General features: G+C 43.1%; 1 protein-coding gene across 1 annotated transcript in view; it reads left to right on the top strand.

The window, feature by feature from the left end:
- Window positions 1-16,370, top strand: part of INPP5J (inositol polyphosphate-5-phosphatase J) — a 51,702-nt gene that overhangs the window by 25,812 nt on the left and 9,520 nt on the right. The window contains exons 5-7 of the mRNA XM_082243078.1: window positions 961-1,077; window positions 5,374-5,549; window positions 14,431-14,542. Coding sequence (XP_082099204.1) covers window positions 961-1,077; window positions 5,374-5,549; window positions 14,431-14,542 — 405 coding nt within the window. The remainder of the gene's footprint in view (window positions 1-960; window positions 1,078-5,373; window positions 5,550-14,430; window positions 14,543-16,370) is intronic.

The raw sequence follows: 16,370 nt of genomic DNA, 5'->3' as shown, positions 1-16,370 counted from the left end.
AGCTTTAGGAAATGTATTTTACTTACTAAATCTTCCTGGTCTACAGCTTTAAGAAATGTATTTTACTTACTAAATCTTCCTGGTCTACAGCTTTAAGAAATGTATTTTACTTACTAAATCTTCCTGGTCTACAGCTTTAAGAAATGTATTTTACTTACTAAATCTTCCTGGTCTACAGCTTTAAGAAATGTATTTTACTTACTAAATCTTCCTTGTCTACAGCTTTAAGAAATGTATTTTACTTACTTTTCATTAGAAATTCAACTTAAAGCGTAACTCCACTTTTGTTGAGGAAAAAAAAGAAAGCAGGCAGAACAGGGAGGGGTATCAGTATCGGAGAAGCAATTACAGTAATGATGCCTTGTGTCTGTGTCTCTCCCTGCAGAAGCTGAAAGCTGGCAGGTAGGGGAAAAATGGCTTTCAGCTAATGCAGAGAGCTGCACAGGGCTTTCTTCTCTAATTATCATCTCCTCCCGACCGCACCAATTCTCTGTGCTGTTGGTGTCCGCCTGTGTGCCCGGGCCCCCTACAGGAGGACTGGTGGTCCCCCCCTATCAGCGGCCCTGATTGGGAGTATCTCGCTAAAATGACATTTTTGTTGCAGAGAATGCCTGAAATCTGACTTGTATCTTAGGCAGACGTCTGGGAAAATCGGTGAGCCAATCACACAAGCAGGAAATTAGGTTTCTGGGGGGCGTTCTGTACACATTTTGAGTACAGAAAACCTCCAGGTAGCCATATTGCATTGCATTTTCAGAAAATGATAGCAGCTGCAGATTGAAAAGGAAAGGTATTTTTTAATAACATTCAATTACAATATGACTTGTGTCCCAATTGTATATGCTATATTTTTTCTTTATTTGCTATTTTTTTCCCCATGAAAGTGGAGTTACCCTTTAACAGATTTGCCAATTTGTCATTAGTCTTGTCATTCTCTCAATAGTCTTTTATGTTTCCTAGGTCAGCTCGGTTAGGATGCAAGGTTGCCTATTGTTGGTGTTTGCCAAGTATTTTCACTTGCCCTTTCTGCGTGATGTTCAGACTGATTGCACTAGAACTGGCCTTGGAGGTTATTGGGTAAGCACAATGACTATAGTAATAGACATTAAGACTTTTGTATAAGAATGTACTAAAATGACATCACTTGGTATTTGCATGCATTAGCTTTGCTTTAAGGATTAAACACACTCTATTCTGTGTTCATACCTTCTTATCGTTCACAGATAGAAATGTCATTACACAATTGTCCAAAGGGATTGGAGAGAGGTTTTGTATGCACATACTGTGTGCTCAGTGCTATTGTTGTCTGCTGTATAAATCCCAGGCATTCCCTAAGCTGTTATCCAAGTTACACATTAACTTCAAGCTCTAGGAAAGGTTTCAGTTTCCTAAGGCAAACAGGATCTTCTTTAGCAGGTTAGGAAAACCTGTCACCAACCTGGGCAATGTAAAGGAAAACATAAATCGAGGTTGGCCCAACTTTCTTCTACATCCCAGCCTTCTCATTGGTCTTTTCATTTGATTGGCATCCTCAATGACTAATACCAGGTTGGACTTTTAGAGGAAAACTCTAGTGATGCAAAAAAAAAAAACTTGTTGCTTGTGTCCATTGATCTAAAGACAATCTTTTGCTTATGCATTTACAGTATTTCATCATATGCTTAGTTTGCAATTTCCCAAGTTTGAGATTTATTGGGTTTATTTTAAAGCGGTACTAAACCCAAAACCAAAAATGTAATATATTGCAGCTTACCAATCATTAGATGGGGTGACTGCATTTGTTTTCTTTTTTTTTTAGGATTTCCCCCACTCTGTTTCCACCTTATGATCTGGTCAGTAACACACCTCCTGTCTTAAGGCCCGTACACACGATAAGAAAATCTGTAGGGAAAATTCGTCCGACGATCGATCTGCCGATTTTCGGATTGTTAGTATTGTGCTTTCGACAGCCAACTCCGGCTTTTCGGCTGACAAAATCCTGGTGTGCAGGCCATAAAATTTTTGTCATCCGTAATACAACGTCCGATTTTCGTCTCATTCGTACAGATTTCGACGGGACAAAATCTTAAGAGCAAGACTAGGCATGCTCAGAGATGAAAGAACACATACATAACAATCCAACACATGACATTACTTCTGAAGTAGAATTCTGTCGTACGGGAAAATTCGTATGAAAATAGCCTCTTCACTTTCCACATCAGACTAGCATGCCACAAAAAACGGACGACAGATCGTTCGATAATCTGATCGTGTGTACGGGGCTTTAGATTAGCCCCACTCTGAATGAAAGAGCATAGGGGCAACTATGTACAACAGCATTGTCAGTCTGCGGGGAGGGGAACGTATTAGCAGATTTTAATACATTAACAAATTGAAGCTGAAATCCCGCTAACACTTTATAAAAAATTACAGCAAGTATAAACAAACATAAATAAAATCTGATTATTGTAAGCACCCCTGCTAGTGGTAAATGGTTTTTCTCATCTCTGTAAATTATACATTCTGCTGGAGAGCTTGTTCTTTTGAAAAAAAAAAACAGTGGACTTACTGGCTGGATCACCAGATGAAAATAGAAGAAAGAAAGCTTAAAAAAAATGAATGCAGCCATCACATCTAAGAAATGGTAAACTGCAATATAATAAATGTTTGCTTTTGGGTTTAATACCACTTTAAACTCACTACACACTTAACAATCAGATTGGGTAATCTTTGTGCAAGTTTCATGAGATTTTGAGGTTGATTTACTTAAATCAAATAGATTATTCACTTTTCTAGGTCATTTTCTCCTTCCTTAGTAAATAAAGGGAAATTCTGCTGACTTCATTATTCAATTATTTGCAAAGATTTTGCAAGGTCTGACAGAAGCTGGCAGAACATTAAGCTTCTGTCGAAAGGGGCATGACCAAAAAAGGACTGCTGATCGGCTTCCAATCAGTGCTCTCAGCCAATGGCTGAGAGCGCTGACCGGTGTTTTTTGGTGGGAGGGCTGTCCCCCTGTCAGGACACAATAGCTTAGTGGGGGAAATTGCTGTACTAACATCGGATTGTTAGTAAAGGGTTTCCTCCCAAGCTCTTCATTTTTTTTGTTCAGGCTGCTGGGGTGAACGAAAAAAAACTGATAGTGTGTACCAGGCTTTAAGGAGACTGTACAAACATGTTGTATTAGGGATGCACCGATGCTGATACCAAGCATTTGTGTTAGTATTAGTACTCGCCTAAATGCTCCTGATACTGAAACCGATACTTTGTGGTGCAATTTGTATTGATACAAAAAGAATGGGTGCAAATTGCACTGCAAAGAATCGCATGCAATTTTAACAGGAATGCAATCCCTGTCCAAAATTGCATGTGATTTCCCCCACCGCTCCTGTGTGTGGGCAGTTTAAAAAACGTTAGAACTCACAGCACATAGAGCCTGCAAGCACAGGCCACTGGAGGTGCTCACAGGGCTGGAGGAAATGGAGAGGCAGTCCGCCCCCAAGCTGGCACCACTTCCACCCTATACTAGGGATCGACCGATATCAGTTTTTCGCTGCCGATACCGATATTTAGCCCATCGCATATTGGTATTGGCTGATATGGGCCGATATTTTGTACATTTAAAGTTTTGAAAAATAAAGACAATTTTTGACACAAATCTGGTACTGAACATGTTAATTTTTGTTTAATGTTTAATGGCTGGCTTGCTGGTACCTGTGGTGGGTGGCTGGCACCCTGTGGTGGGTGGGTGGCTGGCTGGCACCCTGTGGTGGGTGGGTGGCTGTCTGTCTGGCAACCTGTGGTGGGTGGCTGGCTTGCTGGCACCCTAAGGTGGATGGCTGGCTGTCTGGCACCCTGTGGTGGATGGCTGGCTTTCTGGCAACCTGTGGTGGGTGGCTGGCTGTCTGGCACCCTGTGGTGGGTGGCTGGCTTGCTGGCACCCTGTGGTGGGTGGCTGGCTGTCTGGCACCCTGTGGTGGTGGGTGCCTGGCTGACTGGCACCCTGTGGTGGGTGGCTGGCTGGCACCCTGTGGTGGGTCGTTGGCTGGCACAGGGGCTGTGGGTGGCTGGCTGGTACAGGGCCTGTGTGAGCTGGCTGGCTGGTACAGTGCCTGTGGCTGGCTGGTACAGGGCCTGTGGGTGGCTGGCTGGTACAGGGCCTGTAGGTGGATGGCTTGCTCGCTGGTACAGAGTGCTTGTGGCTGGCTGGTACAGGGCCTGTGGGTGTGGGTGGCTGGCTGGCACTGGGCTGCTGTGGGTGGGTGTATGGCTGTGATACACTCCCGGGAGACTAATACAGACTCCAGACGAGGCTGTCCAAGGCGAGGGAGGCAGCCTAAGAAGGCAGAATGACGTCACGAAAATATCGGCAATATCGGCCAGTTCCGGGGCCCATTCCGATATATGGGGGAAAGTGCATATCGGCCCTCGATATATCGGCCTTGCCGATAATCGGTTGATCCCTACCCTATGCCTATGGGGTCCTGGAACTTCTTCTCCAGCCCTGTGAGCACCTCCAGCGGCCCTGATTTGCTACCATTGGCAAACCAGGATACCTATGTAGATTATATTGCATGTGGCCAGATGTACTGTGAGTTCTAAAATTTTTTAAGCTGCCCACTAGATAGCGCTTTTCCCTTTTTTTTTTATACACACACAGACGCACACGAGCAAGTTGGGAAAATCGCATTCGATTTGGACAGTAGCCGCACTGCGTTCCTGTTCATATTGCATGCTATTCTTTGCAGTGCGATTTGCACCAATTTTATTTGATTCACGCAAATCCCACTGCAAAGTATCGGTACTTGATATTGGCGAGTACTTGACTGAAAGTATCTGTACTTGTACTCGCCGATAAAAAAACGGTATCGGTGCAACCCTATGTTGTATTATGTGTCTTGCTTTAGTTCATTTAGGAAGGTGTGAAACCTTGAAATCTATTACCAACTAATGATGGAGATGCTGCATTTTATGTAGCAGACCGCATGTAATTTGAGCTTTCACTGCGAGAGAGGAAATGACCCAGAATATTATAGATGGTTGCATTTTCAATGGGAAAAGTAACTTTGCTAGCATCACAATTCAGAATGAATTACATAGCAGTTATAGAAGCCATATATCGTTCTTAAAATATTGAGTTACACTGTGCTGTTGGTTTACTAAAGTCAAATAGGCTGTTTTCCTTGCAGGAGAAGTTCTACTTTGCAAAAAAAAATACAATTTTTGCTTGCGCATGATTGGATGATGGAAGTCAGTGCAGCTTCCCCGCATTTGCTAAGCTCACTTGCCTTTAGTAAATCAAACCCTTTGATTTATAAATAATCGTAGTTTGTGAATACTTTGGAGTCAGTGTTGTTATATTTATAGCCAGATTCTTCTTTGTTTCCTTTTTAGGGTAACAAAGGTGGAGTCAGCATTCGATTGTCCTTGTTTGGTCACATGGTGTGTTTCCTGAACTGCCATTTGCCGGCCCACATGGAGAATTCAGACCAGCGAGTGGATAATTTTGAGAGCATCCTTCAGCTTCAGCAGTTCCAGGGGCCCCTGGCTAATGGTGTGCTGGACCATGAGTATGTTCCTTCCCTGAGACACACACAAATCAATGCATCACATTTACTCTTCTAGATAAGAATTTCACATTTGCTATTGTTCAGTAAGATATAGAAAAAGTGCAAACTACATAAAGATCTAGAATTTGACAATATAAAATGAACAGAACTAGGTGCTGTGATATGTCACGCAGTGATAGAAACTACAGTGCCTTGCGAAAGTATTCGGCCCCCTTGAACTTTGCGACCTTTTGCCACATTTCAGGCTTCAAACATAAAGATATAAAACTGTAATTTTTTGTGAAGAATCAACAACAAGTGGGACACAATCATGAAGTGGAACGAAATTTATTGGATATTTCAAACTTTTTTAACAAATAAAAAACTGAAAAATTGGGCGTGCAAAATTATTCAGCCCCCTTAAGTTAATACTTTGTAGCGCCACCTTTTGCTGCGATTACAGCTGTAAGTCGCTTGGGGAATGTCTCTATCAGTTTTGCACATCGAGAGACTGAACTTTTTGCCCATTCCTCCTTGCAAAACAGCTCGAGCTCAGTGAGGTTGGATGGAGAGCGTTTGTGAACAGCAGTTTTCAGTTCTTTCCACAAATTCTGGATTGGATTTAAGTCTGCACTTTGACTTGGCCATTCTAACACCTGGATATGTTTATTTGTGAACCATTCCATTGTAGATTTTGCTTTATGTTTTGGATCATTGTCTTGTTGGAAGACAAATCTCCGTCCCAGTCTCAGGTCTTTTGCAGACTCCCATCAGGTTTTCTTCCAGAATGGTCCTGTATTTGGCTCCATCCATCTTCCCATCAATTTTAACCATCTTCCCTGTCCCTGCTGAAGAAAAGCAGGCCCAAACCATGATGCTGCCACCACCATGTTTGACAGTGGGGATGGTGTGTTCAGGGTGATGAGCTGTGTTGCTTTTACGCCAAACATAAAGTTTTGCATTGTTGCCAAAAAGTTTGATTTTGATTTCATCTGACCAGAGCACCTTCTTCCACGTGTGGTGTGTCTCCCAGGTGGCTTGTGGCAAACTTTAAACGACACTTTTTATGGATATCTTTAAGAAATGTCTTTCTTCTTGCCACTCTTCCATAAAGGCCGGATTTGTGCAGTATACGACTGATTGTTGTCCTATGGACAGAGTCTCCCACCTCAGCTGTAGATCTCAGTTCATCCAGAGTGATCATGGGCCTCTTGGCTGCATCTCTGATCAGTCTTCTCCTTGTATGAGCTGAAAGTTTAGAGGGACGGCCAGGTCTTCGTAGATTTGCAGTGGTCTGATACTCCTTCCATTTCAATATTATCGCTTGCACAGTGCTCCTTGGGATGTTTAAAGCTTGGGAAATCTTTTTGTATCCAAATCCGGCTTTAAACTTCTCCACAACAGTATCTCGGACCTGCCTGGTGTGTTCCTTGTTCTTCATGATGCTCTCTGCGCTTTAAACGGACCTCTGAGACTATCACAGTGCAGGTGCATTTATACGGAGACTTGATTACACACAGGTGGATTCTATTTATCATCATTAGTCATTTAGGTCAACATTGGATCATTCAGAGATCCTCACTGAACTTCTGGAGAGAGTTTGCCTCACGGAAAGTAAAGGGGCTGAATAATTTTGCACGCCCAATTTTTTATTTGTTAACAAAGTTTGAAATATCCAATAAATTTTGTTACACTTCATGATTGTGTCCCACTTGCTGTTGATTCTTCACAAAAAATTACAGTTTTATATCTTTATGTTTGAAGCCTGAAATGTGGCAAAAGGTCGCAAAGTTCAAGGGGGCTGAATACTTTCGCAAGGCACTGTATAGCTTTGAAGAACAATTGGAACTTTTCTCTCCCCTTTTCACTATTTCTTGCAGTTCTTTCGGGACTGTTTTGGGTTTACCAAGTGCCTGATCAGTTCTGTTTTCCTCTTATATTTCCTTAAAGTCATCTGCAGATACAGGGCTCCATGCAAACAAGGCTGTACAAATGAATTCACGACCAGCATCTCTTTAAATGTGCATGGTCCCTGAGCCTGCTCCCAGTTTGCTGACATAGATGAGCAGGGAGCATGCATATTTAAAGGGATTTTGGAGATTCTTTCTACCATATCACACTGGAAAACACTGTTGGATTCCCTCATCCCTTCATGGTGCGTGTGTGTGATTGGAGATTTAGTACTGCAGTGTTCTATATTGAAATTATTATTTTAGGGCTGCTTGCATTAAAGTGGGAGTTAACTCCCATGCATGACCTTTACCTATAGGTAACCTTATAATAAGGTAATGTAAATATCTCCTAAACATGCACTGTTTAGGAGGTATTTACTGTACATGCAGCCAGTGATGTCACTGGCACATGCGCTCTGAAGGAACGGCCACCCGGGCCGACCCTCAGAGTCCTGTGCCGTAAACAGAGTCCTGTGACGTCATCGCGGCACACTCACTCACACAGCCGGAGACTGCGAACCCGGAAGGAAAACCGGGGGAAAATGGAAACCCTGTCAGTACTTTGTTTTCAGGCAGTGATGGTGAACCTTGGCACCCAGATGTTTTGGAACTACATTTCCCATGATGCTCAACTACACTGCACAGCTGCAGGAGGAAAATGGAGGAGATTGGTTCCTCTGTATTCTTCCCCCGTCACTCCTCATATCCAGTTTACTTGTGTTCTGCTGCCTCTGGGCCCCTGTGTGCTACCCTGGCTCCTCCCCCCCCCTATTGTGCTGCCCCCCCCCCCCACTGTGCTCTCTTCCCTCTCCTGCTGGCTGCTGCAGGGGATGTGTCACAACAGAGAACCAGGAAGGGGTCCGTAAATATGTAATTTACCAGCTCCTTCATTTTCTGAATGGACAGAGTCATAGTCAGTGATATTGTAAAAAAATAAAATAAAATGATAAAAAATAATACAATTAAAATACCAAAAAATAAAAACTACTGACACCAGTGGGTGAACTTCCAGGATCGCAAAGGTCACACTTGCGACCGGGCCCTGCCATTCCACCACTGTGGGGAGGCCCCAAGATGGCAGGAAGGGGGTCCACTGCAGAACTTGTGAAAGGGTCCAGCAACGAGAGTAAAGGGCCCCAGGATCAGTGGGAAGAGCCCCAGGCTTGAAGGAAAGGGCCAGGAGTCCGGGGGGCCCTTCATAGTTTCTTGCACCGGGGCCCTGAAGGTTCTAGTTAGGCCTCTGAGAGGAGAAACATAATTATTAATTTTCTAATTTTCATTTCTAACACAAAGGTTGGAGGTGCACTTATTTTTTTTTTATCCATATAGTTGGGTTCAGGTGTCTGATTTGCCTTCACACATTGGAGCTTGTATATTTAACATTATATATTGTCTCCTGCTCTGTACAACACTTTACCCTCTTTATATATCTTTTATATAAAGCAGTTTAACATAACTTTACGTACTGCTTTATGCTATAGTGTCTTCAGAATTAAAAGTGTTAGACAACATTGCAGCATACCCATCACATAGTTTGAAATGTTAGCTCCCTTTACTTTGCAGAGAAGATGATCTTGTTTCCACATGCAAATCAGCAGGGTTAGAGCAGGTTAGGGAAATGAGCTAAGTGGAGTGGAAAGAACACTGACTTTGAGATCAGTATCATAATCCTATTCAAAGGTATTCAAATATTCACATATGCCCTCTGGAAGGAGAGGAACAAACAGATCTTTTGACCTTATTGTGGAACTCCATTCAGATAGCTATATGCACAGCTCAAAGAAATTATCTGCCAAAAAATGTTACCTACCAAACGATTCGTAATTGTTATTATTTTAAGATATTATTAATATTATTATACAGGATTTATAATGCGCCAACAGTTTGCGCAGTGCTTTACCATATAAACGTAGACAATACAGTTACAATACAATAAAATTCAAGTGGGTTGAGAAGGCCCAACTCATAGGAGTTTACAATCTAATAGGGTGGGGCAGGTGGTACAAAAGGTTATTACTATGGGGTATGAGCTTATGGAAAGGATAAAAGTTCAGTTAAGTCTAGTACACATGGGCCAAATGTTGGGTGACATTGGAACGTTCAATGCTGGCCGACATTCTGTCCGTGTGTATGGCAGCCCGTCCTAGGGTGTCAAATGTGCATGCTGGAAAACCAGCACGCGACTGGCTCCTAAGAGCTTCGACCATAGTATTCGGGCGAGGGGGCCATCCCCCTGTCAGAACACAATAGAACAGCCGAGGTGATTGCTGTACTAACATTGGGTTGCTAGTACAGTGGCTCAGACTTTAGTTCAGGGGTGTCCAAACTTTTTTCAAAGAGGGCCAGATTTAATGAAATGAACGTGCGTGAGGGCCAACCATTTTGCCTGACATTCTTTGGACCATGAAAATTAAATGCAAATCAACTATTTTATGTAAAGTTTATTGCATATGGCATACTTTTCATCTCGTCACATGGATGACAAATCTAAACAGAAGTTTAATCACTCTGTCTTTCATATCTGAAGGCCAGATGAAAAAAAAAAAAAAACCCAGGAAGCTAAAATATATGTCAGGAACAACTGATTTAGACCAACTGACATTAACTGAGATTTTACAATGTATTCATCTCAATTTGGAGCATGCGTGCTCCCTAATCAGTCACACAAGGGTTGTTAACCATATATAAGCGCTATATGAACCCACCGATGATGATTAATGATGGCAGCAATAATAGTCATGAATGATGCCAATGTAGTAAATAGAACATTGAAAAGTTTTATTCAAAATCAGTTCCATGTGTGTAAAAAAGCAATACACCTTGTACAATGTCTCAGCTGGATCTGCAATGGTGAAGCCAAAATAAGGGGTAAAAAACTCAGCTTGGTGACCATCCAGTGTGTGAAGGCATAAAACCAGCCAGGAACAATGCAGCAGTGTGGACAGTTGTGCCTTGCTTGGGTTGTGAAGAGATAACGGAATGTCTCAATCCTGGACAGGGAAGGGTGGAAAAGGGGTCATACAATGCCCAGTATAGGAGGCAAGGAGGATCGCCGTCTGTGGCGCTCGATCACCAACGATGAGTGCTGACTGGGAAGGGGACCCGGACATGATATCAGACTCTGGGGGAATGAGGACCAAAACGAGGCTTGAACCGCTATAGAGCCGCTGGTGGTGAGTGGCATGTGTGATGACCCAATGCAGGGGAACCAAGGGAGCGCGAGGAGTACCAGCTTCTCCTATGGTTGTCCTGACAACTTTTCAATGTTCTATTTACTACATTGGCATCATTCATGACTATTATTGCTGCCATCATTAATCATCATCGGTGGGTTCATATAGCGAGTGTGATACTGATACTTTTGAACATCCCTCCTGGTGTGTTTTTTTCCCACACAGCTGCTACTTGACCCCCAAGTGTTATGCCAATTATCATGGAGAGGGCGCTGGTCCTGTCATACTAGCACCGGATTTATTTTTGTTTTTTAGTGCTCCCTAATCAGGCTAAGTCCGAGGCCATATTGGGCAAGGGATATAAAGCTGGCGGGGGTGGGCATTGGGTGTTAACGATAGTGTATTCACAAGTAACAGGAAAACCGAAATTGGATGCAGCGGGCCGGGATGGACCATCATTTTGAGTATAAGTCATTCAAAACAGTGGCATATATAAGAGGATGTATAAAATGAATAGTAAAAGAACTAATATGGCATACATGCAGCCCCAAGGCGTTGAAAGATCCAGAGATCCCAGGAGTCCTGAGCAGCGCTCTGGGATTCACAGGGGCCACGACAATAGATTTTTAAAAAGTTAATAATTGGCCCGCGGGCCGGACTTTGGAGATGCCTGCTTTAATTGGAGGCATGATAGGCTTCCCTGAAGAGATGAGTTTTCTGGGATCGCCTAAAGGCAGCCAGAGGAGATAGTCGGATATATTGGGGTAGAGAGTTCCAGAGGATGGGAGAGGCTCTGGGTAAGTCCTGGTGATGAGCATGGGAGGAGGGGACAAGGAAGCTTGAGAGCAGGGGGTCTTAAGAGGAGCGGAGAGGATGGTTTTGGGTGATATTTGGAGACAAGATTGGTGCTGTAGACTTATGAATGGCTTTGTATGTTGTTGTTAGTATTTTGAATTTAATTTGCTGGGCAATTGGAAACCAGTGGAGGGATTGTTCGGCTTCTGTTTTGATTCACACAACTTGCCACACTGCATAAGTGGGATCAGTGGCGGCTGGTGTATGCAGGGCGCAGGGGCGCCGCCCCCCAATCCATGCGTCCGGCCCCCTAATCTGCATGCAGGGCGCTGGACGCATGGAGTTCAATGGGTTTTTTTTTTTCAATCACCTGATTAGAGCCAGAGGCTCTAATAGGGCAATGGAAAGGGTGGTCCCAGGGCGCAGAGCAGTGCGTCCCTAGCCCACCCATTGTGTGACAAAAGCGAATGAAAATTCGCTATTGTCACACCGATCCTCCTCCTCCTCCAATCAATCAGGAAGCCGGTCTAATACCGGCCTCCTGATTGCCCACATGGCAAACCCCATGCCATTGGCTGAGCTGAGGAGGAGGCAGGAGCGGGAGGAGGACTCGAGAAGACGCGCCGCCCGCCGAAGCCGGAAGCCGGAGTGAGAAGAAGCCACCCGCCGGGAGTCCGGGACCTGCTCCAGGTAAGTGCACTGGTCTCGGGGGGGGGGGGGGGGGGGGGGGTGGGGGTGGCACACTGCATTGAAAGGGGCACGCACGTTGAACTCTGCATTGATGGGGGCACGGCACAATGTTCATTGCATTGTGGGGGCACAGACAGCACAGTGTTCATTGCATTGTGGGGGCACAGACAGGACAGTGTTCATTGCATTGTGGGGGCACAGACAGCACAGTGTTCATTGCATTGTGGGGGCACAGAGAGCACAGTGTTCATTGCATTGTGGGGGCACAGCACAGTGTTAATTGCATTGAAGGGGGCACAGCACAGTGTTCATTGCATTGAAGGGGACACAGCACAGTGTTCATTGCATTGAAGGGGGCACAGCACAGTGTTCATTTGATTGAAGGGGGCACAGCACAGTGTTCATTGCATTGAAGGGGGCACAGCACAGTGTTCATTGCATTGAAGGGGGCACGGCACAGTGTTCATTGCATTGTGGGGGCACGCACGCTGATCTCTGCATTGAAGGGGGCATGTACGCTGGTCACTACATTGAAGGGGGCATGTACGCTGGTCTCTGCATTGAAGGGGGCATGTACGCTGGTCTCTGCTTTGAAAGGGGGCATGTACCCTGGTCACTGCATTGAAAGGGGGCATGTACGCTGGTCTCTGCATTGAAAGGGGGCATGTACGCTGGTCTCTGCTTTGAAAGGGGGCATGTACACTGGTCACTGCATTAAAAGGGGGCATATACCATCTCCTGTACCATGACCTATGACATGCCTGTACCATGACCTGTGCCATGCCTATACCATATCTGTGCCATGCCTATACCATCACCTGTGCCATGATCTGTGCCATGACCTGTGCCATGCCTATACCATCTCCTGTACCATGACCTGTACCATGCCTGTACCATCACCTGTGCCATGCCTATACCATCACCTGTGCCATGCCTGTACCATGACCTCAAAGTCACGCAATTTTTTACCGCGTTTTTTGACAAAAAGCAATACCTATTACATTTTTCTTTTTGCGCCCCCCCCAAATTTTTGAGCACCAGCCGCCACTGAGTGGTATGGTAACTCCACAGTTCATCCTCGCATCTCACCTGCCAGATGGGATTATGAAAGTTGTTAATGGTATTCACAAAGCTTTTAGCAGCCATTTAGCATGAACCTTATCTGTACTAATATATTTCTAAGGTAATAATAGTGCTGATATACAGGCCGCTTGTAGTGGGTGAGTTTTCAGACTGACCCATGTATCCTGATGGCCTCTTAAATCTTTACACATACGATTTCAACTCTAGCCAAATCAAAATAAAGCTGTGCGTCTCCCAGCATTAAACCCTACCTGTAACATTCACATGCCTCTATTGTCCTATTAAGCCTACCACATGTGTTACAATGTAATTGCACAAGCTCATTTAGATACACCAAAAGCTATGTTTGATTGGATACAAATTGATTGGTTCAATTACAGAGTTGCTAATATTACATAGTTTTGGTAAATCTAGAGTTGATTGTATGGCCAGATTATAATGCCTCGTACACACGATCAGATAATCAAACCACTTATCGTTTGCATTTTGTTGCATGATACTAGTATCAAATTCAACAATGCGTACTAAACGTATGATTTTTTTTCGTACGATTCTGGAAAAGCTTCCTGGTTGCGTAGCTACGTATCAGATAGTGCAAAACAAAAACAATGGCAGCCAGGCTTTTTCCAGGTTATTTTTGTGTTTCTGATCATACGTGGTCTTTGTCTATCAATTTTTAGCTGACGCATACTGTACTGATTAAACGATTGACGTTCGCTAGGCTATCGTACGACAGAAGTTTTCGTGTTTGTCCCTTCGGATTTTGTTGGACGAAATGTTATGATCGACTGTCGAAAGCTGTGTACTAACGATCAGATTATCGTGCGATCAATTCGTTAGCGATTTTTTTCGTAGGATTATCTAATTGTGTGTACGAGGCATAACTTGTATGTTGATCCTACATTCTGGCGTTTACCAGTTCAGTGAAAAGACGTGGGAACAGGCTTGATCTTGACCCATTGCCTCCCTTATGTACAGTCTGTGGCCTAGGATACATGGCAGCTGCACAGGGACAGGGACTGCTTTGAAAACAACACATTTAGGAGGTGTCGGCATTTCAGCTCTGTTATTACCTTAGATATTTAAAAGGTGAATAGTTCTTATAATACCAAAGATTATGCTTTTGCATTAGCGTGTATGTAGTGCCTTATGTTTCTGTCCGTTGTAATGTTATTTCTATAACTAATGTAGATCGGTATTTTTTTTTAGTTTAGTGTTCTGGTTTGGAGACCTGAATTTTCGAATTGATGATCTGGACTTGCATTTTGTAAAGTCCGCCATTCAAGGCAACAAGCTGACTTTGCTCTGGGAAAAGGATCAGGTGAGATGGCATGTTGACACTTGAATACTGTACTAAATCAACTGCCAAGAAGGCATTTGTAATATATAAGGCTGAACCTTATGCAAAATGCCAAATACATCAATAAAATACCTGTACTGTATTAGAACTGGTTTGCCTGCTAGATTTGTCACGCTGTTCAGTCAATTCCAACCTGACAGCAGTAAAAACTCAACAGGAGTTCTGATCCTTCCCAACTTTATCCAAAATAAAAAAAAAAGTTTTGTCTGAACATACACTATAATTGGTTTTGCTATGGGGGCCCCATCAAACATAGTTACAGCTCTGACAGTACCTATAGAAAAACAAAGCCTAGTCATTTTTAATATATATATAAATCTATAATACCTGGATAATCTAAAGGTATTACAGAATGTTCCTTAACAATATACAGGTCATTAAAGTGGAACTTCACTTTCTTAAATAACATTGATAATTTTTAACCCTTATGCTGCTAGCATTAGCAAATAGATAGCAAAGTATGTCATATTTACTTGTGTTAAACGTTTTTTTTTTTATTTCTTCTGCTACTTCCTGGTTTCTTGCCTAGGCAAATTATGTCACATATCCCAGGACTCTTCAGGAGAGGAGGGAGGGTCCTCACCTCAGTCTATGCCTGAGCTAAGGGCCAATGGATTCCAGAAAGTAAATGATACATTAATCTTTTGCACATACTCAGGATGGCCACGATCAGAAATGCTAGGGGGTGTTTTTCAAAATGATTTCTCAGCAAAATAAAGCATGGAGACATGGATGGATGGGGGAAATTGCTTTGAATAATACAAATGAATTAAATAGCATTTTTGGTTTGTGGTGCTCAGACGCAATGCAGTTCCACTTTAACCACTTCCCGTCTTTGTGCAGTATATATACTGCCTCATCCGTTCTACCAGGAAACCCAGGACCACAGTAGGCACTTGAGCCAGCTGCCCAGCTGTGATGAATAAAGCCGGAAGGGATGAGGATTTCATCACTTCCGGTTTTGGTGCTGTGTTTCCTTATACGATACGGCCATGAAAGCAGCCAATCAAACAGATCTCTGTTTGACTGGCTGCCTTGGAAGACAGAAAAGGGATCTGGGGTCTAATATACCCCGGATCTCTCCATAAAGATTGCCTGTTACTGCCCATGAACCCAACACCTTATGATACTTAATTGGGCAGCAAACTTGCCTGATCTAAACCCCATAGAGAATCTGTGGGGTATTGTCAAGAGGAAGATGAGAGACACTAGACCCAACAATGCAGACGAGCTGAAGGCCGCTAGCAAAGAAACCTGGGCTTCCATAACACCTCAGCAATGCCAGGGGCGGATCACCTCCACGCCATACTGCATTGATGCAATAATTCATGCAAAAGGAGCCCCAACCAATTATTGAGTGCATACTATACTGTACATTGACATACTTTTCAGTAAGCCAACATTTCTGTATTAAAAATCCTTTTTTTTTTTAATTGGTCTTATGCAATATTCTTTTTTTCTGAGATACTGAGTTTTAGGTTTTCACTAGCTGTAAGCCATAATCATCAAAATTAAAAGAAAGAAATGCTTGAAATATATTACTCTGTGAGTAACACATCTATATAAAATATAAGAGTTTGACTTTTTTAATTAAATTACTGAAATAAATTACCTTTTTGATGATATTCTAACTTTATGAGATGCACCTGTATGTGTTGATGTCCATTTTATTCTCCAGAGCCTCTGCTTTAAAAAAATATATACTATTTGGGGGTTCTAAGCAATTCTAGCAAAAAAAAAAAAAAAAAAAATATATATATATATATATGCTGATTTTAACTGATGTAAC

Source organism: Pelophylax lessonae (assembly GCF_965119305.1).
Source record: "Pelophylax lessonae genome assembly, chromosome: 1".
Lineage (NCBI taxonomy): Eukaryota > Metazoa > Chordata > Amphibia > Anura > Ranidae > Pelophylax > Pelophylax lessonae.
The sequence above is the reverse complement of the archived record's forward strand: the minus strand, read 5'-3'. Positions and strand labels throughout refer to the sequence as shown.